The sequence below is a fragment of the Hoplias malabaricus genome, chromosome 11 (genome assembly GCF_029633855.1).
Source record: "Hoplias malabaricus isolate fHopMal1 chromosome 11, fHopMal1.hap1, whole genome shotgun sequence".
Lineage (NCBI taxonomy): Eukaryota > Metazoa > Chordata > Actinopteri > Characiformes > Erythrinidae > Hoplias > Hoplias malabaricus.
In genome coordinates, this window is record NC_089810.1 from 41,821,067 (window position 1) to 41,846,607 (window position 25,541).

The 25,541-nt window shown below is 44.9% G+C and overlaps 1 protein-coding gene across 1 annotated transcript in view; it reads right to left on the bottom strand.

The window, feature by feature from the left end:
* kirrel3b (kirre like nephrin family adhesion molecule 3b) overlaps nt 1-24,888 on the bottom strand; it is a 264,286-nt gene extending 239,398 nt beyond the window's left edge. The window contains exon 1 of the mRNA XM_066685260.1: nt 24,776-24,888. Within this exon, the coding sequence (XP_066541357.1) occupies nt 24,776-24,818 (43 nt within the window). The 5' untranslated portion in view covers nt 24,819-24,888. The remainder of the gene's footprint in view (nt 1-24,775) is intronic.
* Between the last annotated feature and the right edge of the window lie 653 nt (nt 24,889-25,541).

Here is a 25,541-nt window from a genome sequence, read left to right on the forward strand (position 1 = left end):
ACAACAATAACGCTATAGATCTGGTTCTAATAAACTAGAGAGAGTGAGATCAATTAAGCTTGCCTTGAGTGCCCTATATCTATATACCTATATTGGGCGGCACGGTGGCTTAGTAGTTAGCATGCTCACCTCTCAGCACTGGGATCTTGGGTTCAAGATCTGCGTGGGTTTCCTCCGGGGGCTCCGGTTTCCTCCCACAGTCCAAAAACATGGAGGGTAGGTGAATTGGCTTCTGTCTAATAACTGTCCTGTTGTGTGAGTGAATGAGTGTGTATGTGTGAGTGAATGTGTGTGAGCCCAGATATAGATTGGCACTTAGTCCTGGGGGAAAGCCTAGTGCCCGATGCAGTCCTCCAGGTGGACGAGAGTACGCTGTGCGTGCCGCTTCTCACCAGTGTGTGTGTGGATTGAGTGTTCTGAGCATTCTGAGCAGTGTGGATTGTAAAGCGTCCTTGGGTGTCTAGAAAGGCGCTATATAAGTGTAAAGATACATACATACACACATCTATGGCTGTGGTGCACCTAGGGATCAAGCTCTCAATAGTAAGACCAACACTAAGCGTGGGTTCATAATTGTCAGCTTGGGTTTAATTGAAAAAAAACACTGGTGCAATTCATTTGAGTAAGTGTGAACACTCACTTTTGAACCCTGGTGTGCATAAAAAGACTCTTTTGCCATTGTTTCCAGGTATGATTGTAACACAAACCAAAGGCATCTAAACTGAACCAAACACAGGATGTGATGTCCTAAAAATTTAAGTATAATCTTGCTGCGAGGGAACAGAGTGTGTTGAAAACAAACAAAACCTGAGGAAAAACCTCCTAATGTCTGACTGGCTGTAGCGGAGCTGCTCTGGTTCAAACATTGCAGAAATTTCAAGCACAATTTTGACCCCTTCATCCATTTTATTAACTCTCCCTGGAATCCCAGTTGGTAAAAGTACCTCCAGGTTAGCAAACACAACCTCAATAAGTGCATTACGCCCTGCTGAGGACTGTGTAACATGTCATACATGTGTCATATGTCATGTTTTTTTACTTACTTTGGTTTAACTGTAAATGTGGCAGTGTGAACTTGAACCAAATCAGCACTAAAACATAACAATGTGTTGTTTTCTTGTTTGGTCCAGAACTGAATACACAAGTGGTTTACAGAATGATCCACACTTTGCTATGGGTGCTTCTAGGGTTTGGACTGTATTTGGGGCACACTCTGGATCGGGGGAGTTGTAGGGAAGCCTAGGAGTGAAGCCTGCATCCAGTTCTTCTCCAACTTACTGGAGATTACAAAAGCTTGGCCTGCATACACATGCACTCTTTAAAAAAAAAAAAAAAAAAAATTCACAGACATGCAACGTGAAGGATTAACTGCTATGTCAAAAGGATAATGACTGTCTTCAGCGGAGCCATAGCTCAGAGCCTTGAAGCTCCACTCTTCCACTGATGCTCTCAGGAAGAGGATAGAGGGAAAGGACATCCCTAAACAAATTCATCTGTTTTCTCCCCCCCTGCCTTAATCCCACTTAAGTTCAATGCTCTCGGGCTCCTTGCATTTGAAAGGCTTCTTGAAGAACACAGGCGCCGGACTCCATTACCATCCGCAGTCATAAGCGTGGGGGGATGAAAGCAACGGAAGTCCAATTGTTTTATCCTCTGCTCTTTTGTTCAGCAAGGACAACGCCACGGTTCCTTTCTGAACTGAGGAGACAGAGCCACTGTTCCAACCCCTTTCTGCAAAGCATCCAATGCCCCTGAGAACGATTACTGAGAATATCTCAATCGGCCAAACAGAACTGGAACGAAATGAGCCCCGATGATAAACAGCACACGTGAGTCACACCTATGAGTCAAGGACAGGACCAAGATTACTTTTTCAAGCCTATGAAGTATTGAGTGGGATAAATTTAAACATGTTCTCCAGTAAACCTTTATCCCCACTTTGGTGTGCCCGAGATTCCATGATGTGCTTTCCAACAGATAAAAATTAAACTATTATGTGTCATCCATCAAGACACGAAGGCCATGCATAATGAACACACACTCTGAATTTCAGATTAAATTAGATAAACATTTTTAAAAGTAAACTAGGACACTTGTCTTGTGAAAAGCACTCGGGTCCCATAAATACTTAACGTTCAATTTACTTTCATGTCTGATGCTTAAAAAATCGAAAAAAAATCTATATTTTTACTGAGTCCCTTTAAAGATGTGTCAAAAGCAAATAGTGTCCTGTCATGGACCCAGTATGGGGACCTTTGGTCCAGCTAAAACCAATTATTGTCAACATTTGAGCTTTAAAATTAATATTAGGAGTAGGGCAGCTGCAAAAGTGCCCTCATTAATCTTGCATTTCATGTAATTTTAGTCATAGACATTTGGGTAATTATTCACATAACCTTGCATTTTAGGAAAAGAATGAACATCTCGTACCAAACTCCATTAGCGCCGGCCCTTATCCCTTTAACAATTGGGTAGCAACTAATTTCAAAATTACATCATCTAGATAGATGACATCCTGAATGCCTCCTGAATGTTGTTCAGGAAAATCTGCTGTAGGTTTATCAAATCCTCGCAAGTGCCCTAGTTGGAGCCATTATGATTTACATATCACCTGTATTGAGAAATCACACCAGAGAAAACAGCAGGCTTTGACAAAGCATGAGACATTGCCTTAGGCAAATTAAACAGCTAACAAGCAGATGACTATGAGGTTATCCCTTTTGAGGGTGTGAGAAGTCCCCCCAGAGTTTCTCAGCTACACAAAGCTCCAGAGCCCTTGCCATGACACACCATAATACTGCCACCATGCCTCTGGAGACCAGCCTGAGGAACCAGAGTGCAAAGAGGCCCGTCTCGAATGAGTGCTCAGCAAGTCAGACTACGTTTTAAGAGAGTCTTGGAGAGGGGTGAGGGAGGGGAAACTCACCAACGTTCAGCCAAGGACACAGGGAAGATCCATATGTCTTTGGCATCAAGAAGACAAAGAGACTAACAATAGTCAGGCGGCAGAGTTACAGAAGTGTCAAACACAAAAGCTAGAGGAAGGGTAGAAAGGGTCACTGTGTGTTCTCTGAAATCAGAAATCATTCTGTAGACCCGGCTGGACCTCGCCACAGAGTGGACTTGTGAGGAAATTGCTTCTTTTTCCATTTTCTCAGGTTTTAGAGGTCTGCACTGTAACCTTGCCGGGACCAATCCCAGGGAGTGTGCACATGTGTGTGTTGGCAGGGGAAGAGGTGGTTGAAACTGGTCATTGACCTTACATACGGTCAGACCAACCATCTTAAGGTGCAACTCTAGGTAATAACCCAGGGAGGGTGGGGGTACCTGTAGCCAATTGGATTCATCAGGCCACTGTCTCTGAGCATTTTTCTCCCTACGACCTCTCATTTTATCTGGCCTAGCAGTGGACCAATGCCCTTCATTCTGGTAGCTGTTGGGAAGGAACTATGGAAACAAAGAGATTTCTCCTTCCTTTGAAGTTACCTGCAAAGAACACGGCTTGTCGTTTGTGAATTGGGTCCTGACGGTTTGTCGGATTGCACTGATGTTAGGACAACAAAAACAATGCCTGCTTTTACACTGGTTCCAGTCCATGATTCCCTGAGATCCAATCCCCTTTGCACACTACCTCCACTCCTAAAGGCCTATTTGAGTATGCACTTCTAGAGTGTCAAAGTTAATGAGGTAAACAATGGTCTGTGTGGTCAGAAAGCGCATGAGGCAAGAAGTGGGCTTTGGATGAGAGGATTTGGAGGGAGGGGTTGCTCTTCAATAATAGAGGGCTGTTGTGAGGGTTATGTGGATTATGGCAACCCTAAGCTGAGTGCTGCAGATTGAAGGGATTAGGGGATTGGCACTGGGCGTGGGAGATTGAGGGCAGATGGCGGTGATTTGGGTGTGATTATCCCTCTGCGCTGTCACTGATCTCCCATCATCCTGTTTCATTTTCCCAGGAAGGCCGGCTCATCTCGGACACTGAATCAAAGATGACACACACAGGCGCTAATGGGAATGATTTAAGGTGCTTGTGTCTCCTTTGTCTGTGTCCCTCAAATTCTCAAATGTACTATAGTAACACTGCCTGTTTCCAAACATGCTCTCTTAGATTAGCTCTTAAATGTTTCTGAATTTAGTCTGTATTCCTTTCCTTTCTGGTTCTCTCTTCCCAGTTGAAATACTTTACCAATCCTCTTGGAAGTCCATAGACATCTTAGACAAGAGAGACACAGACAAGAGGCTGAACAGCTTGATGTTGTCACATGTTGTGCACTCAGGCTTTAAGCCAATTAGTAGTTCAGGTCGTGACCGCCCCAGTGAGTCAGTAGATCAGACGCTTAGGACTTTGAAGTTGAAGGTGCATATCAGTCATCATTCATTCCTGTACACTAAAGAGATTAATTCATCAAAGGCATGGGCATGGACAAATAAGGATGATTAAGACCAATAAAAAACACTGGTATTGAGTCAATTTCCCAATTAATGCTTTGCATACAAACAAATCAAACCCTGCAGTGATTACAGCAAATGATCAACCAAAGCTATTTATTATGCTGTAACTTTACGCTAAAAGGTTTCTGGCTGGGATCATGCCGATAAACCCCATGATCATGGTTTTAAAATGTCCAATCTGTCAACTCTATTGTTCTTAAATCCCTGTTTGTGGATTTCAAACAATCATGTACAAACAGGCAAAGAGACAACATTAGCTCTGGCTCATCTACCTCCTCTTGGTAGTGATATCGCACCCCGAAACCAGGTCGTTGATGGGTCAGGCAATGTCTCCCACAGGAGCCCATTAAAACACAGTTAATCTGCAGTGTATCTGGGCTACTTGTGGGATCCTCTAATCTGAGTGCTCTATTTAAAAGCTACATGAGGTTAACTCAAAAGCTGTAGGGTGGGCATATATACACACACAGACACACACACACTTACTTTAATCCATTGCCCAGTGAGAACAGTTCACATCGTTTTTACTCAAGCAACACAACAGATGGCTAATGGCCATGTGCTGGCTGGTGCATAGTCAACAGCGGCTTTAAAACCCTTCAGTCTGCATAAAGCCGTGCACAAATCTCACACAGACATCACTTGTCTGGGGCAAACATAAGTCAGCTGCGATAATCAAAGACTGCTTGGTACATCTGATGACAGCTGTTTTGAGCGATGCGAGCATCACGAATTCTGTGATGTTAACAATCAAAATAAATTTTGTTCTATTTGTGACAAACCAACATCCTAACCCTCCGAGCAGGGCTGTTTACAAACAGGCGGTGTAGTCACGCTGTTTGAAACAAATATGACAAGTGGGAAAGCAAATGGATTCTTTCCCACTTCCTGACAAATAATGACAGTCCAGAAAAAATGAAAAAAAAAAAAAATATATATATATATATAAAAAAAAAAGTACACAGAATGTACTCCATCTCCATCTGTGCACTTTAGCAATGTACACTCTCACACCCATCTGATCTCAAAACAGAGGACTGCTCGAGCATTATGAGCTTGATTGATGGGCAAACTATCAGCCTGACAGAATGACAGGCATCAACATATAGGGCAGTAAGCCATGTTTGTGTGCAAGTGATTGCCTGTTCATGATAAAGTGAGGTCAGGACCAGAGCCCTCACCAGAGAAGAGGGTTTGTTGGAGGTTGCCAATAAATCCCAGATGATTTGACAGCGTGGTAATAGAGCATCTTTTGTCCTGATTGGACGCATCAGTGCACTACTGTTCCAAACTAGCTATTACAGTATATTGTTTATGCAATCTAATGTAGATTCCATTACAATTAATCACTGTCAACCTACGCCATTAAAAACAGGACTCCTCAAGGACCTCTTGAATGTATAAATAGTTTCCTGCTTGGTGAATGCTTCTTTGGCAGGACAAGGAACCTCTGGTTCTTAGGAAGTGGTCTACTCTTGCGATGAAAGAACCCTGGTTAAGGTTTTCCAGATTTCGCTGGACGACTACGACTGGACGACTGACTGGACCAACTTACTGAGACCCTGACTACATATTATTATTATAATTTAGTCTGGAAATCCAGAAATTACCAAAGCAGCTCCAAAGCAAAATATAAAAAATAATTAAAAAAAATCTGTATTCACTAGCAATCTGTCATGAGAAATGTGAAAGGTCACTCCCACGTCAATTTGAAAAACCCAAAGTCCACCATCTGCACCAGGGCTCATTCCCTTATGTTTGCATCTCTGCTCAAACCACATGGCTGAGATGATGATATTTTTGGATTCATATATGTGTTAGACTCCATTATCTGCTGTGAACCTCAACCCCGGCCTCCTACACATGCGCCTTTCCATTAGCAGCGTGCGAAGCCGCAAAAGTGTGATCAATACAGATGCCCCCAACTGGCGAATGCTTTCAGACTTTCTGTTTAGACCACTTCTCATCAGGTTTAACAACTGCAGGGGCAGGCAATCTGTAGAACAACATTTGAAGGTCAGGGGGCATTACTGTGCATGATCTGACACTGCTAATAGAAAGAAACATACTGGAGATTTGAAAGGGACGACCATTAAATACAATTCAAAGTCTGTCCTTAGGCTACATTTAGACAGTGAAATACTCAAACAGGGTTTTAGCAGACGCACCCTTTCTCAGTTCAGACTTCAAAGGGAATAGGAGAAAGATATATGCACGAGTAGACGTATATTTAGATGAATGTACATAAACCATGTACAAAATACCCCCACCCCTCGCAGTAATGGGAGGCTCTTGTAAGGACATATGGGCTCGGTTGGTGGTCTTGCATACAGATGTCTCTGAAGTGTACAAATGCAAATGTCTGACTTGATTAAATGCTGCTTTTTGATTGATGGGGTTATTATTACATTAATTAGTTAATGGTTTGACACACAGGGACCTAAGCCTTCATTCGTTCCTACTGCCAACCGAGTTCTACCCAGAACCAACTGTGGGTAAAAGTCTTGGTGCCTCCTAGACTTTATTAACTGTATTCAAACTCATTTGTCATTTTCTTTTCTTCATTAAAACTTTGCACATTAGGCTGCTTTGTCAAGTATAAATAGGGCTGTTTACAAGGCCTTAAGCGACACCCTATATAGGGTCCCAACCTTCATTCATATTATTCTGCATGCAGGAGTAGACAATTTGAATATATTTTAATAAATACATAGTCAGGCCCCCTGCCTCATAGACCCTAACTAACTTCATCTAGTTTTTCTAGATAGAAATAGAAGTCCCCATATATACCCTTGACGTTAATGTATCTAAGGCATAGCCAAGGCCACTGCTTGACAGAACACACTGACCATCACATGATTGGTTAGGACTTCACATGAAAGAACCAATGAAATCCAAGCTTGTCTTCTCCCCCATTGACGGGTGATGACTGGTGGCACCCCACGGACGAGCAGCCACAGAAACACACAAACACACTTGGATGTTCCAAGCTTCTTTGTCACTTTGCCGACCTCTTCTCTCACCACTGTGCAAATGCCATTGGCAGAGATGCTCAGAGCTCTGGCCGGCTTGGACCTGGCCCCTGACCCCAGCCAGGCTTTGGGTTTGACATATGCTGTGGGTGACAAGACCGTGCCAAGCTCATTTCTCTCTCCGACACTTCAGTGGATGGGCAGGGGGAAGGCATGGACACTCTTCACAAGAGTCTCCTTGAAGAACTGAGATGTGTGGTGCTCCCAGCAGTATAGACTCCAAACCGGCACATCTGGCTCTGTCCTAGAGGGGTCCTTACTCGCCACAGTGGAGTTTCTAACAGAGAGAGTTGGCATCCATTTAGTACTGATCAAACTGAGAGTGTTCTCACATTGACTTTCCATATTTTGCTTTTTTGTATGTTGGTGCTTCTAGTTTAGTTGGCTTTGAAGTCCAGAAAACCAAAGCAGGGCATAGCTGGCCATGGTGCAGCTGGGTTAAGCTGAAATTAAATGTGGGGAATATACTTCTGGATTTTATTTATTTTTATATTATTATTATTATTATTATTATTATTTAACTCTGTGACTCCTCTCATTCCAAGCATTGTTTTCTGAGCAGTAGCCTGTCTAGTCCAACTGCAGCAAACTGCATGTCAAAACAGACATATTTGTTTTATGAAATTTTAAATGACTACCTGTGGGGCAAACTGAACTTTTTGTACACACAAAATCTATAAAACAGCTTCCAAAAAAGGCAAAAGCAAAGCTATTTCCTGGGCACTGTGTACGGTCAGGCACTGAGCATGTGTGCATGCGTCCTTTGATAGTGATTCAACCATAACAGCCTCTTGTTAGACGCATTAAAATTCATGTAAAGACCAAAGACCAGTCTGCTCCCAACTAAAGGCAGCCTAGCACGCCAGCGTCAAAAGCCAGATCATACATTTGCTATCAAAGTCCAGCTAGTGAGGCTCGTTTAAAGCCTCTCTTTGTGGCTCTGCTGAACCAAAGCTCTATTGTTCTTCAGAAAACAGCAATGTTTAAGAGCAATGAGCTCTGTGTAGTTTGCTGGTCTACCTGCAGCAACTCACAAATCTTCGGGTGGCTGGCGTTTTGAGCTCCAGTGCTTGATAGAGAAGGCTATCAGCCTAAGCTAGAGGGCACAGCGCCTCAGTCACAAGCCCAGTTTCTAGCTAAATCGCTTAATTCAACTTGCTCACCTCTCCAGGAAAATGTCAAGGCATTTAGCTATTATTATTGCTTAGTGCCTGCTGCCAAGATTGGCTTATTGACCCGTGTATTTTGGAGGACAGGGACATCGTGGGTGAGGAGGCACAATCCAGCCTGTATTCTCTAATGTTTCTCTGTGTGGTCCAATTTCTGTCTTCTCCTTCCTTGCACTCCCTGAGAAGTGTTCAACAGCTCACGCCTTGTCGGAGGCACAGGGCATCATTTTTCACAGCCCACCAGGCCGCAAGACCAAACACGCAATCAAAAAAAATGACCACAGTGCACAACACAAACTCGACTTCCACAACAAGAGGGCAGCAGTTCGCCATCTGCCCCAAGTTTGCCGAGATCCCAGAAGGCTCATTTGCCAGATCCAAACTATCACAAGCATTGCAGACAGAAATTCAGGCACCAAAGGGATATCTCATAGTCGTTGCATATCAAGGAGTCCTCTGTAAATCTCTTCCCTGAAACAAGCCCTTGGCTGCATTTTGTTTCTGTTCCAGCCTTAACCTGACCTGACCAGACATGCACTTATGGCCTCTGGAGATCTGTGGAACCATTAGCTATCGTCTCCCTCACCGCGACAGAGGCATGCAGAGGAGCCTCACTGTCAGGAAGCATTTCCTGGACTTTGAAAAGTGCTAGACAGACCATTCGTATCCACAAGGCAATAATGGGGAGGTGCTGGCATGTGGCAGGCCTCCCTGAGACTGAAGACACCTCCAGGGCCATGCTGAAGTTTCCGTTGGTTCTGTCATAACTCCATCAGAAGTATTGCCGTATTGTATTGGCAAATATTTATATATATATATATATATATATATATTTTTTTTTTTTTTTTTTTTTTTTTTCATTTCAGTTTCAATTATGTATTCATTTGACTCCCATTTTCTTTTTTGGTTTCTTTGGTTGCCTTTCCATGCACTGTCACATGCACTTGGTGGCGTCATACTGATTTGATTTCCCAACATTCCCTCTCCTCTCCCTGTGACTTAATCAGTATGACAGCATCTTGGAGCCCTAGGAAATACTCTCCCTCTCTTTCTCTCTCTGCCACACTCCCGCCCTCCTTGAGTTTTGTGCTAGCTGTGACAAACTCGCTGTGGCACCTTTGGCAGTGCCATGTTTCTGCAAAGGCCTCATCACACATGCACTGGCAATCACACACACACACACACACACGCACATACATACTCAGGATACACACCCTTTTGCCTCTGCTTCCTTCTTTCGTGTTTATCTTCCCCCTTTTTCTCCTTTCTACTAATTGAACATAGCAAAAAAAAAAAAAAACAAGCTGTCTATTCTCTTTGTTTTTTCCAAGATTCATGCTTCAGAGAGGGTTTTTTTTTTTTTTTGCTGTTAATAAAACCTTCAAACAAACAGCACTCTTTTCTTAACCACCACTTTAAGACTAAGCCCCATCTCGACAAAGAGCGAGAGCAAGCACAAGCAAGAAAAAGACTCACTTTACCTCTGCCTTAATTAGGGTTTTAAAGGCAGGAACTGAACCTGGGTTCTGACTGTTCCTCAGAGGCAGTCAATAAATAAGGCCTTGTGTACTAATCAACAGTCCCCAGAACCAGGGCCGGGAACCACTGATCTAAACAAACCTAAAATTAGACTTCAAAGCTGATGCTGTTTACTCAAGACACCGGTCCAAACGCTCTCCTGAGCCTCTTAATGAAACCAGCTTCACTCACAGGCCGTGCGGCTCATGGCAGCACATGGAAAGGTTATTAGGAACTGAATTAGACTGACGCGTGTGGAGACCCCCCGGCAGCCATTCTGCCTCAGCGAGCGATTCTTCCTGCCTAATTGTCCTGCGTTCACAGCTTAGCCATTTGACCTCAGCGTGCTCTGGCAGCGATAGCCGGGTCTGGCCGGTGTATCTTTATTCCATATGGCCCACAGCGCCTTTCCCACTCAATTAGACACAATCGCCCTCACACCTGTCACTACGCGCAGTTAGTGAGAGGCTGAAACGCTAGGTCTGATCTTGTTTTCTTACTCCCTCTCTCTTTTTTCTCAGTCTCACTCCCACTCTCTCTTTCTCTCCCTCTATCTCTTTGGAGGTACTTGTGAATCCCCCCCCCCTCACTCTGACCTGTAAGGGTTGAAAGAATTGGGTGTGGAGGAGTGAGCGAGCTTCACACTGATTGCCCCTGACAACCCCTGTCCCCTGCCTCTAAACCACAGCTTTTTCCACACATCCAGGCATTTTAATGACATATGCTTGCAGGCTCTACACAGCTAGGGACAAACTGGTGGAGCATTCCTTGGACTGCTTACAGCGCAAAGGAGGGAGGGATGGAGTATGGCTGCAGTGACAATGTGGAGTATGAATACATGTCAAAATAGATGTGTACCGTATAGAACACTGTGTACCGGACGTATTGGGGTAGCATTGATATAGATTCTGTTTTTTTGTCACACACAAATTTACTGACAACGGTTTGCAACTTCCTAATTTAGTCATATTAATGTTCACTTTCAATAAACAAGTGTGGACATAGTTCACGTCTCACTCTGTCTTGGGAGGTCTCCTGCCTTGCCACAACCCTTAAAGGCATAAAGTGGTCACAAAAATGAATGAATAATTAATGAATACATTAATGTTGCTGCATCTACATACTCCTCATATCTATGTGAAGTTGCACCAAACAACAGCAAAACAAGTCTTTTCACACACAGCCTAACACAAATGGAGGTTTTTCACACTGCAGTTCAGAGCTCATTGAGTGCAATTCCCTGGCTGTTACCTGAAATGATCTGAAATATATGTGCTCCCAACCATAACAGAAGCAGCTTCCTTCAGCCACATTGTAGCACATGACAAAGCAGAGATGACATAAACATTCAAAACTAAGGCATGTGTGTGTCATCTGCCAAGTAGAAGGGTTAATAAATCCAGAACTAGTTAATTAGCCTAAAGGTTCCCAAACGTTTTCTTGCTAGCCCCCATTTTGTAAACGAGAACATTTTTGATCTCATACAAAACATAAACAAATAGATGAAAAAAACAAGTGACAAGTCATTTTACATTGGAATTAATAAGTGACATGGATTATGCATCATTCATTTTCTTTTCCACCCACCCCCGCCACAGGATTAGCCAATCAAAATTAGCCATTAGTTGCAGTCCTAGGTGGCGTGAAAAGTTTAGAGAATCCATTTATTCTTATCTCCATGTCTATTATAATTAACAGAAGGAATAAAAAACACATTTTCATTCTGATTCAATGAGGGTAAACGATCAGTTCCACCACCAACCATCTTTTCACTCACCTCAGCCCTGTCCCCCATCCCCTCGGTTAAACCTCCCCTGATAATTATTATTTGATTTCCATTAGGGTGTTTGTTCACAGCAGTCTGTTGCTCTGATTTATTAGAGACCACGTATCTGCTTTGGCACAGACAAATAACACTCACATACAAGCACAGCCTCGCACACTCAGTCTTGTACATGGGAAGCTGTCCTACATAATTTGCGAGTAGAGGAGTGGCGAGTAGTGAAGAGGGAACACTCGGTGGCCCTGCTCAGGGCTGCTCTGCTGACGTGCTGTGCTCGGTTCACCTCCAGGGGCTAAAATCCACTCAGGTTGGAATCTGGTTTAAGTCTCCACTGGGTCTACCACTGCTCCAGCGCCATCATTAATTCAGCGATAACAATTCCCCAAAAGCCGCAGCTCCCTCTGTATTTTCCTTCCCTTCAGTTTTTCTCTCTGCCTCTCACTCTGTGTCCCCAGCTTCATCTATCCCCCTTCTCTCTCCAGGCCTGTGGGTGGTAGCCACAGACTCATTGCAGAAGCCGCTGCGGCTGTGTGTGACCATTTCTAAGCTCCAGTGCCGCACACATCATATAATCATCGTCCTATTGAAGGCTATGGCCTGTGGTTTCTGTGTGTGCCGAGAGAATTCGGAGCTCACAAACAGAAGGGGAAAGCATTAATTAAAAGAATTTATTTAAATCCACATCAACCAATAGCTACTACCTTGGCTGTGATGACATTATATATATATATATATATCCCAGCTTCACAATGCTCCTGCCCATCATCCTCTCTCATTACAGCGGCCGTACCATCAGGGTGCCTCTCTTGCTGCTCCACACTCCGGCCGCTTGCCCCCTTTAATTGGACCCCGTGCTTTGATGGGGCCTGCTTTTGCGTTTTTTCACCCTCACAGCGGCGGACAGATGAGGCTCATAAAGGTGATGGAAAGCACTATGAAGGAGATGTCATTTTTCAGCGAGGATGCCTCAAAAGGGTCTGGACATAAAGGGGGGGCCCTACAATGCGTGCCTCTTTGCCTCTCATCTCTGGGCGCTGGATGTGTCTTCTGGCTTTGTTGCTGCTTTACAAGATGAAAGCTTACTTGTTTTCCAGCCTTCAAACAGAAAGAGGCAGAAGGGGCCTCTGAAAGTCACTATCACGGCTGACACTTTAATCCCGGGCTGCGCCGCTACATCTGCGCAGTCAAACGAAAGCACAGGCAGGCGGGAGAGAAAGGTGCTAGGGCAGCCCCTTCATATTTTGTTTGAAGGCGTCACAATGAGAGCGGGTCATGTAACACGCCGAGCCTCATTAGCTGATGTCCTTGTGCTTTCAGCAGTCGAACAGAGCGTGTTTTCGTCTTGGGTTCCTGAGTCCGAGCCCGGAGTCTGCGCCAAAGGCTTGTTCGGAGGAACAGAAGGAGAGAGGGGGAATGTCTGAGCCATGCGCAGGAGGGGAAGGCATAACACCAAATGGCAAGAATCAACAGACGCATGCAGGGCCTCGCCAACATGCTGCATCACGAATCATTAACCCAGGCAAGCTGCGTGGAGGAAGTCCGAAGGAGCTCCAAAGTAGAGATGCTTTTTTAGTTGAAAAAGCTGAGCTGAGGAAATTGCTCAGAAACAGCAAGCATCTCCCCCTGGAGTAAATGCTCCTTTCACATTGAAATGAGTAAATAATTCACAGTGGAGATGTCCAGAGACATTGCGATGTCACACTGTGGGTTCAGGGCTACAGGGCTGAGCGCTGCTGACACTTCAGAAACCTTTGTGTCGCAGAGGGCAGTGATTTAAAAACAGAGCAAACCTCCTGCATTTTTAAGTGCTGCTCGTGTTAGTGTCAGCTACGGTTGTTCTGCGCAAGTTCTCGTCGACACCATCAGCTTCAGCATGCCACGGGAGGCCGAGCATGCCACAGCCGTCACAAAATATCATCCGGAATTGCCGTTTTAGCTTGGCCCCCCCTCTTTTTTCCTTCCCTCAATCCCCCAAAGCGAAAGCGTGCAGGAGTCATAACATAAAAGACGGCCGGCGTTCCCATGAAAAGGCGCTTGAAAGCCACGAGCTAAAGCTGTTATGTGTCAGATACCGAAACAATATGTGGTAATAAAATTAGCATATAAAGAATGAGTGGCATAATCTCATTCCCATTTGCCGGTACACACACACACACACACACACACACAGGCACACATCAATGGCAAGGATTACCTTGGCGGTTTTCAGATACCTTTAATTTGTCACAGCAATCCCTCTCCCTTTGAGTTGCTCCCCCAGCTTTGTGCTGAGATAGCTTTGTTTACCTTGGGAGGTATTGTGTTTTGATGTACTTAATCAGACAACAATTAGATAACATAGCCTTTAGTAAAGGCAAGAAAATCCCTCCGAGGCTCGCTACAGAACTGCAGCTGTTGGCTTACCTAAATACCTCCAACCCTCCCTTTCCTTCTGAAGCTATTCTCCACCGTCTACCCCATCTCTACACTCCCGGGCAACACCCGAGTCATAGATACCCTTGTGTATTCCAAAAGAGCACGCTTCCAGACTGTCCAAACCTTACAACCGCCAAGGTCAAGGTCAAGTTGTGATGCCCAACGGCTCCAGCGCGAACAGTTCCAGCAGCTCCCTTCACTTTCCCTCAGTTTATCTCTCTCACTCCCGCAATAAAAGTGCTCTCTTCCTGTACTCTGCCGACCTCGCATGCGTTAAGTGTTGACAACACATACTCAGAGCCTATCATCTCCCTCTCTGCCACGGCCCCTGGATCTTTTATATGGCTACAGTCCACTCTACTGCCATTACGCAGCCCTTCACGGTAACATTATCACTTAAGATAAGGCTCTAATAAACTGCACTCTCTTTTAGGGGGCACTCTGCTCTTAATCCAATCTCGAAGCCAGGTTTTATCGCCAGCATTCACAAGACCTTTCTACCACCCCTCACCCCCACAAACCACCACTTCTCCTTATGTATCCAGTAATGGGGATGCCAGGCTTCACTTCATAGCAGCACATGGTCTAGCTTTCCTCCAGTCAGCGAATGATCTGAAGCCTCTCATTGATGTTTACCTTGGGGTTTGAGCTGTAATTAAACACAAGCTCAAGTGGAAACCCCAGTAAAGCTGACTTTGCAACACACCTGCATGAGATGTACAAATGAGCTAACTACATAGGCACTGTTTGGCAGCATCAAGTAGGGTGCTGTTTCAAGTAGTACAGTGACTAGGTTACTTTTCAGCTTGGGATTAGTTAGAACAGTCGAGTAATGCTCACAGGAACTGAGGAAGGTAACTAGCACAAGGTAGCTCTCCACACTCATGCCATAGAAGAACCACTTTTGTCACTCAAAGTACCCTTAGTAGTATCTTTATTTTTAAGACTGCAGTTATTTAGACTCACACCAGTGCTGCAAACAAGTCCAAACATCATAGTACAGTACTCTTTTGAGTTGTGTGTCTGATCAGTAAACACAGTCAGATAATGTGACTCAGTAATGTCCTGGGTGTTATGTGTGGAAATGAGAAAATGGTCATGAAGGATCTGGTAAAGACTGGAAACTCCCCCGTACAGGAGAAGCAGCAGGCAGCTAGGCAGAGCTTTTTGGGTCCAGGTCGGTAGGAGCTGGGCCGTGGCCAAGCCAGAGAGCGGCACGCCAGCGGCTCCTGTGTGACTCGCTGATTTGCTCTAATGTCCCCTGAGGACTGAGCAATGGCCAGTGTCGATTCGCCTGGGAGGCCAGCCAGATTGAACCCCCTGCCAGAGCGCTTGAAAGGATAGCAAATCATTTAACCGCCCCCGATAGCACATTAGCATTTTCCCGCCGCCACACTGCCATGGAATACTGCCACCGCTTAAAACTGCACTTGAACCTAAGCTTCGAAGTAAATACAAATTTATTCATTTGCACATAGATAGATAGATAGATAGATAAACAGATATACAGACAGGGAGTTCTATTTGCTCAGAATTGTGAAATGGAACAGTAAAAGAACATGTAGGTGGATCTGGAGCCCTGACTCCCAGCATGCCTTGCTCATTTTATTGCTTACAAAAATAGACCCCTTTTGTTCCACAGCTTAGTCTGAGGCTTATTTATTTACCTAAAACTGAATAACTCAAAATGCGTAGAACTGTACACCCAGAAGTTGAGCAGAGATATCTAGCCATATCAATCACACAAATGTTTTAAGGTTAAGATTTGTAATTAGAAATGTCATGATCATCACTTGTGTTTAAAGCAAATGCATTGTCAGTATGAAATGATCACAGGCAGGCCACTAGTGAGGCCAGTAATGAGGATGAAACGCCTTTGTTTACACTGGGTTTACACATTTTATATTAAATACAGACAGTAGAAATGGAACAGAGCTGTTTCAGCTGCTACTCAGTTCTGACAAAAAATGGACATATCCAGCACTTTCAAAATGTCCACTTTCTTAAAAAAACACACATGATAATTCAGACACATAATCGAATCCAGCATCACTTTCTAATTATGTCAAGGTGAAGCCTCCAGTCCAGCTCCTGAAGACTGAACCAATGGAAGAACTTTCATGGCTGTATAAACTCAGACACTACAGCAAACAGAGCTGGACTGGATAAATACACATTTGCCTGAAGACTAGGGCGTTCCATTCAGACAGGGCTGAGTACAAAGAAATCTGACTGTGAACTTCTCTGCGATGGCTCTTATGAAGCGGTGTCTCCAGTTTTCTGTAGAAAATATATTTTAAAAATAAATAAATAAAAAACACAAATACATATTTTTCCCTCAAGGGGCTTTTTTTCTTATTAACAGGAACTTGTTCACTTGCTCCCCCTATGTGCAACTGGCTTTATTTGCATCAGCTGGGGTTACAGTGAGTTTTCTGCCAGCACAGAACATGCACAGCGGAAACAGGCCATGGTAGAAAATGCAGACATGATAATCCATGTCCAGGGGCTTCTCAGGGAGCCCTCAGGGTCCGAAGGGAAATCGTGAGTGTGTTTCCAAATGCAGAGCTCCATCTGAAATGAGCTTTCCCTGCCTGGTGTCAAACGCGTGCGCGTTTCCTGCAACAAACGCCCTAATTAGAGTCTGAAATGTGGCGCTAAGCCAGGAGTGAGAGAAAGAGAGAGCGTGAGAGAAGGAGAGAGAGGTCACTTGTATAGCAGAGACTTTGCCTGTGCAGTAATCCCACCTTCGCTGGGTTAATTAGGTGTGTGGACATGGTGGTGGGTTTGGGTTGTGTTTGGGTTCTGATATGAATACGTCCAACGGCTAACATCATCCAGAGAAAACGCTTGTTTTTTGCCTCTGGAGATTTCAGCTCAGGCTATAAATGAGGTCAGCAGAGGGGATAAAACACATCTGTGATGGTGGCAGTCTTTGTTAGCATGCCAACAGGAGTCCAATGTTATGTTATCACTAAGCCAACACCAGTCCACACTGTAGATTGAATACAGATGCTGGAGAAGTCCTGGAATAAAGATGCTGCAGCTGTGTTTCAGTTCTGACAACTGGAATGTATCAGGCACTCAAGAAAGTCCCACTTTATCATGAAATAATATGAAACATGGAATTATGTTGGTGTATAGCCTTCAGCTTAATGTGTAAAGGATATGGTCTTATTGTCTGACTTCCCTGTTTGTTTAGAGGAAACTAGATAGATTAAGACGTATATTTCTTGTGCCATTAGCATGTTGGTGAGCAGACCCAAGACTCGTGAGAGAAACGAATGACTGGTCAAAGTCTGACCCTTTGCTTTTAGGACACTTTCACTGATTTCAGATGAATTCTGGCTGACGAAATGCAGCTCAGATCAAATGAAGCAAGTCAAACGGCAGCTCCTTCAACAATTATCCCAGTCTCCCACTGTGAGGAGTTCTTGCTCCAGCGAGCCCTCAGATACACGCCGCTATAACCCGTCACTCTCACATACACAACTCAGGAGACACACTACACACACACGGGCTAAATCCCTCCCTCTGATAATGTGATTGCCTCGCTGCTGCTTTGATAAAGGGATCTAAGGTGCCTCTGGATCTCTGTGTAAGGGTGATCTTAGCTGCAAGTCCCAGGCCTCGCTGTGGGAAGTGCACGGCAAGTTCATTTTTACTGCGTGACACTGCGCTTTTTCGTATTCCAGTAGAGAGGCACACATCCACTAGCTAAGCACTCCTCCAAGCACTGGCACAAGTTAAAAGCATGATTAGCATTTATATACAGTCAAAAATAAAGGTGCCAAAATGGGCTCTCTGTACAATGCCATACAGGAACTGCATCTGCTGCCTGTGGAAGTGGGATGAATGATGAGGGGGAGATATGAGCATGAAGAACCTTTTCCAAATGTTGGAGAACATCTGAACATCTGCATGATGTAAGCGAAGGTAGGACTTGTCTAAGACAAGATGGCGGTTAATAATTCTTTTCCTAAAGAAGTATGTTTTATAAAAGAGAACCTAAAAGTACTGTCTGGTTTTTCCATGGTCTCCATGGATTGGGGAGCCTCTCTTAGGTAGGGCTTCTAGAGCAGTTCTTCATACATCTCATTTCTGAAAAGGTTTCTACTAAAAAAAAACAACAATACTTTATTTGAAAGGTTTGCTTCGACCGAAATGTGCTCCTGGCATTGCTTAAGGAACGATTGGAAGTCGCACATTGCATCTTAAACATTCAGTAGGTTATTCCTACACACAACACACAGTGATTCCTTTAGGCAGCCTGTTTAGGGACCCTATCTAGGAAACCTGGTTCATTATTCACAGAGATTAGGATGCAGTCCACCTTACTCAAACACTTTGTCCCCTACTCCTTCCTTGTCATGAGGCATGATTAACTTCATCCTTTGCCCCCTCCCCCCCCCCACTTTTCTGTACCACTTCGATAGGAGAGACTGATGAGTGGAAGGCACAGAGAAAGAAGGAACAAAAGCAAGAGAGCCGCCTTCATCCAGTTGTAATATTGTACTGTCCCAGAAACTTCCAGCCAAGCGTACTCCGGCCCTTATCGGCTCGGCAACCCAATTCCTCAAGTGCCCGCTGTACTGGCGCGTGAAATACATCTCGCCCGCCTCCACCAGCAATCCTGTCGGCCCATTTACCGCCGCTTTACTCGGCCATCGCTTCCAAACACACACACAGCATTATATTCAATCCGCCATGCAGCGACGAGTGATTTATGCCCCGCAATAACGCTCAGACTGCTCAGACAACAATATCCAAACTGATTATTTTTTGCCGCTCTCTGCGCGGGGAGATCACTATGAGAGTGGACTTTTAGTCTAAATAAAGCCGTGGGCTGGTGCACTGGGCCAAACAAGCTCTCCGAGCAGTGGAATGGTGATTCAGAGGTTTGGTTCACAGGAGGGGAGCGGCAATGAAAAGAAGGATGAAAATAGAACTGGTAAACAATCACAAAATGTGGGGCTCATGCCTTTGGTTTTATTTATCATTTTAGCATGTATCCACACCCGTCTCCCCCTCCCTCACATTGTCATTCTCTCCCTCTCTGTCGACACAAACAAGAGTTGAGCCCACTAAGCAGAAAAAAAAAAAAAAAAAACCTCTCTCCCTCTTTTATTCCTGTGCATTAGGCTGCAATTTAGAAGCCATTTAATCCCTGTCGTAATCTGTCCTGAAATCCCAGGCGTGTCCCGAGGAGACCACACTAGCCCCAGACTCTTGGCCTCTCGCCACCCCATGAGGTTCATAGAAAGAACCTGATCCCTCCCTTCTTCCCGTAGTCTTCTCTGTACTCAAAGAATGAGGGAGTAGTAAACAGAGAGGCCCTCAGGGGACGGGAGCAGCAGGTGACCTCGCGATCACAGCAGCATCTGGTTGAATTACTTAACATTGCACCCAGCAGACGTGTAATCCGGGATAATGCCCGGTTCGCGAAGAACGCACCAATCTGGATCAACTCCTCAATCCTGCCCGGATGCATTAGATAGAAGGCAATGGAGGGCGGGGAGGGGAGGTGGGGTGTAGTATAGGGTGGGTATTCGACCCATCTGGATGTGGGAACAGAAGAAGAGTGCGAGAGAGACAAGCAATGAAGGGAAGCAAGAGAGAAGACCACTGTTTCATCCAAAACATTTTACAGCTTCCAGCAAATGACACAATTTCTGAAGAACGACCAGAAATATGTGCTTCTTTACCTGACCTAAATCTGGCACAGCACACCACAGAGGAACCCATCTCCCATCAACCGACTTAAAACCAGGACTACATCAAGCTGTACAAACTCACGAGCCAAACATAACTGACAAGGAATTAAAATTAATAACAATAATAATAATAAAAATCTTCAGTACTAGACGTTCAGTTCCATAAAGCCCATTTCTGTGCATTTTCTGCATCAAGAATAAGCTAAAAATAAGCTTGGGAAAAAAAAGCCCTTTCAGCATATGGTGCCTACGCGCAGGGTCTTAGCGTTTCAGGAAAATAAGATTCCCAGGAATAAAGCCCGGGGAAGTGGAAGAAGAGAGAAGGCAAGGGAAGGGGAGGGGTGGGATTCGTCATCCTGGACCACCCCTCTTTCCAGAGAAGCAGTGGATGATTAATTCCACTGGAGAAGGTGTGGTTGGGCACGGGAATAGACTAAAATGGGATTAGATGTAATCTGGAGTGACACACAAAAAAGCAAAGCAACAAAAGAGTAGAAATGGGATGAGTGGAGGAAGCTGGATTTCAAGGCCACACTGGACACAAATCTAGAAAGAGCAGAACAGGATACTGCTCCCTGAGTGACCAGAGGAGAAGCCTCACAGTGGCCCCATGTTCCCAAGGAATTTATTCCTCAGTAAACAATGACTGATACAAATCTAACGCAAAACAATAGCCTGTGAACGGCAGTTGAGGAAAATTGGATGAATAATAGATCAAAAGAACATGCACAAAGACGGAGATGTCTTTCCAAACATCATGACAGCGAATGTGGATCTGAAATTAATCAGCAATACTAGACTATAATAAATCAGTGTCTAACGAATGACAGAGATACACAAATCCATCGCATCCAATTGGATTATGACATGTCGCCGTCCATGTTCTTGGAAAAGAAGCTGCAAATGAGTATTTAGAATCGAGACAACAACAGGAGTAGGAGAAACTGCTCCATGTAGAGAGAGAGAGAGAGAGAAAGAGAGAGAGAGAGAGAGAGAGAGAGAGAGAGAGAGAAAGAGAGAGAGAGAGAGAGAGAGAGAGAGAGAGAGAGCAAAAGATCTGCGATATTAAGACGTTTTGACGCGGCTTTGCTTCTCTGTGTTTGTACAATGCAGCAGAGATTTGCAGAGAAAATCCACAACAGCCAAAAGTGACATTTTAATTACCAGGCTGCGTCTGAGTATTCAGACTAAGGCTTAGTAGTCAAGGAGAGAGAGAGTGAGAGAGAGCGAGAGCGAAGAAAAAGGAAGGAGAAAAGGGAGATAGAAAAGACAGACAGAGAGAGAAGAAAAAGGAAGAATAAAATGGATATAGAATAGAAAGAGAGAGGGGAGTTAGAGAGATGGTATGAGAGCAAGGTGACAGAAATAATAAATAGAGACAGAAGTGAGACTGAAGAAGGAGAGAGAGAAGATGAGAGAGTGAGAGAGTGGGGGTGACAGGGTTAATAAAAATAAATTGGGGAGAGTGTAAAGAAGAGGGATAGAAGCAAAGATAAGAGCGCAATAGCCACATATTGAGAGAAAGAAGAGAAATAATGAGAGAGAGTGAGAGAGAAGCAGCACTGCCCCCAGTGGATAGCAGATTCACTCCTGTCAGCATGTCTGCTGTGTAAGGATGCAGTGGGATAGGTGTCTGTGTTTGTGTGTGTGTATGTGTGTGTGTGTGTGTGTGTGTGTGTGTGTGTGTGTGTGTGTGTTTTCTTACAGCGACACAAACTAAAGAGGTCAAGATGTCTTAACTGTGTCAGTCGAATGTCGATAGATTACAAAGCAACAGAGGATCCCTGGAAAATATTGCAGCATGTTCCTGTAGAACAGAAAAACTGACCGCTGCACACACAGGGAGCTGAACAGATAAAGAGGGATAAAAAGAGGAGGATAGAGAAAAGGAGAGAGAGAGAGAGAGAGAGAGGAGACATTGGATAGATGCCTGTGCCTGCGGTGTCTTGGTACATCTCTCTGCAAGCCTTTTGTCCACTGTGCAACATCAGTTACTTCTCAGAGCAGGTGTGTGTGTGTGTGTGTGTGTGTGTGTGTGTGTGTGTGTGTGTGTGTGTGTGGTGTGTAACTGCAGCTGAAAGCTAAAAGTGAAGGTGCCCTATATATATATACCCTCAGCACTTGACAAAAACTCAATACAGACTTTCCCCATGCTCAGGCATTAACTATTAGACTTTTTCACTCCTCTTATTTTGCTGTTCCCTCCATCCCTTCCTCCCTCTCTCCCTCGCTCCAAACAAAAGCCCCCCCCCCCCCCTCCATTTTTGCTGACAACAGCTACCTCCATAAACACAGCAATAATTTGTGAAACACAATTTGGCTGTGAGCAAATAGAGCCTCGCGGGGACTCGCAGATTCCAGTTATCTGCTGTTTACCTGCCTGAGCTGCACTTTTCCTTAAACTGTGACAATAACACACTCTCACAAGAGCCTTCTCGCCGAGCTGGACCGCTGCATCGTGAGACTATTAAACCGTGCGGTGGTCGTTGGATATCACCAGACGGCTGTGAAAAGGGACCGTCTGGCAAGCGTAGATATCTCCGAATGAGACTCTGTGTAAGTCAGGATTGTTCACAGTGGTGCAGATAGGAAGCGGACGTCTGGAGGACTTCTAAAGGTTCCATCATGGAGGTAGCGTTTCCATAATCATACCGGACTGTGTGTCTGATTTACCACTCTTTTGTCTTAAATAACACTTCAGGCAACACATGCAGGCTCATAATCTCACAATAGTGGTATATCCCAGATAACAGCGGAATCACAATTGCTCAGCCTTAAAAAAGTTCTTGAACCGATATTTGATGAGGTATTTACTTCACTCTGGAAGAACCTGAATGTTTAGAACTTGTTCCTTTTCTAATAGAAGAAGGATGCCATAACACCAGTCCAGGTCGCTCTAGTCCTGAGATCCACCTTCGATTTATTTACACATCAGCAGAAACATCCTTAAAATACATAAGGTTTTGGCGTAAGATCCCAAATTCCAGTCCTTCATGTCCCACAGCGTCTGTGTATATTATGTTTGTACTTGTCAATATAATGTTTTAAAACTGTATAAAGAAGGCAGCAACCTCCTCAGGCTTTCTGAAAGTTAGCTGATGAAGGACAGATTTAAATCCAGCTGCATCCAAACTACATACAATCCGGAATGACTTCTTTCCTTAAGGAAAAATAACAATGCCATGTACTCTCCCGCTCCAACAAAGTTTCTAATCTTGGTCTTGGAAGGCCACCTGACCTTATCCTGCTTCAACACACCAGCTTCAACACACTACGCCAAGAAGGCGTAGGGCACTCCAGAACTGCATGTAATCAACTCATGTTTAATTCACAGCTATAATAAACATCTACAAGAACTTCTATCTCAGAACTTCTGTCCTCAGTCTCCTCGCTGGCTGATGAACAAATAAGCAAATAAATAACGAAAAACCAAACCAGAGTAAAGGAAGACAAGCTTGGCAAGAGATCCGCAGCCCATTAAACCAGATCATAAAAGGAGGCAGCCTCTCGGGACATGATCTACAGCTCTAGTAGAAGCCTTTCACGGCAAACTTGTGAAAGACTCAGTCTCTTTGTGTTGATTCTGAATTAGCCTGACGCTCCGGCTACACCAATGTAACTTTTGTTTGTTGTTGGATGCGCGCACAAAGGTTTCATTGTCACGCTGCAGACTACTTCGGCGAGTGAGTGTAAGTGGCGGGGGAAATAATGAGCGCTTGGGAAGAAAATAAAAACTTTTGATAAGCCCAGCCATTAAATTTGTGCCGGTGCCTGTGCCTGGCTTTGGGTTGTGTGTGCGCTGTATGGTAATCTTGGCTTCTTGGAAGCAGGCAGGCAGACATGAGGCAGGGAGTGAGAGAAATAGAAAGAGCATGAGCAAGCGAGATTCAGGAGTCTTGCCACCCCCCTCCATCCCCAAACTGTCAAAGCTCTACAGCTATGCCCCTCTGGAGTAGAAAAGGCTTGACTTGGCTCTTTGTTAAAACCAGTTTTCAAGTGGACAGCCTGGAGACACATATTCTCTCACACACACACACACACACTTCGAAAAATGTCTGTCTTGCCCAGCAGGACAGGAAACAGGGTTTGAATAAAAAGTACGGGGTCTCTGTGACCCTGCCACACTTTGGGATCATTTGAAAACTGTTTCTGGGTCACTGGGCACTGGGCAAGGGGAACAATCAAGCATCTATGTTCTCCCTCAGAGCCAGGACCCCCACTTTGTCCAGACTGAGCCTAGACCGTCTCACATAGGGGCTTTCAAGGAGAAAACAAAAAGCACACTGAGGACAGTGGAGAATAGCTATGATTGTGTGATTCTGCTCCAGTCCGGGGAGGAGAGGGAGTGGAGGAGTGTGTGTGTGGGTGTGTGTGCGCTGAAACATAGCACACACATGTGCGAGTGTGTCCAGAGTCACGTCGACGGTCAGGTGCCTGCCACACTTCCCTCTGCGGTTGCTTTAAATCAATTCTGTATTGAATGACACTGGATAAGACACGTCACATTAACCACTCAGAGAACACACCGTGGCTGTTCAGTTCAGAGGAACCAAACCCTCAGAGGAACCAAACCCTCAAGACAATCATCTCCTAACTTCAGCTCTCCGAGACTAGTTCCCATACAAACACATCACAAAGAAAACAGCAGACTGGACAGTGCCAAGCATCCAAAACAAGAACCAGGCATCTTACCGTGACCGCTCAGCCACAGGAGCAGGAGGATCCCCCTGAACATCTCGGCAGAAAGCGGCAGCGACCTCTGAGGCTTCAGGTTGTGGGATCGGGGGTGTGTTGGAGCCCAAAAGGAGTTCTTTCTCTCTCTCACACTCCTGCGTCTCGCAAACCGGCTTAGTCCCTCGTCGAGTCCTATTACATGAACAAGTAGTCTCTTTTATCTCTTTCTTTTCTCTCTCTCTCTTTCTTTCTCTCTCTCACACTCGCTCTCCCTCCCTCCTTCTTCTGAAGGTTTCGGGCAGGGATACACTCTCCTCTCCTGTTGATGTGCCTCGGAGACTCTGTCTCACTCGTTCGCTCTCGCGTCTTTCACACACTCTGCTGTTCCATTCTCTGAGCATCAGTGTCTCTCTCACACTCACCCCTCCCTCTCCCTCTCCCTCTCTCTCTCTCATTCTCCCTCTGCTTCGCTCAGTGGAGGAGCTGGTGGAAGAAGGAGGTGGAGTCGCTGGGAAGCCACGCCCACCTGGCTGTGCTGAGCGTAATGAAAAGCAGAGAGGATCAGAGCTGATCTCAGAGCTAAGGGGCTCGGAGTGAGAGGAGGCAGAGGGAGAGAGAGTGAAAGAAAAAGAAAGAAAGAAAGAAAGAAAGAAAGAGAGAGAGATGAGCAGGCAGCTCCAATTAGCTTTAACAGCCAGTGGATTTGGCCCTGGGCTTTGGCGCTTGGCTCAGAACTGACCCAACAAACAAACAAAAGCACAGCTTTCTGCTCTGGCACACTGCC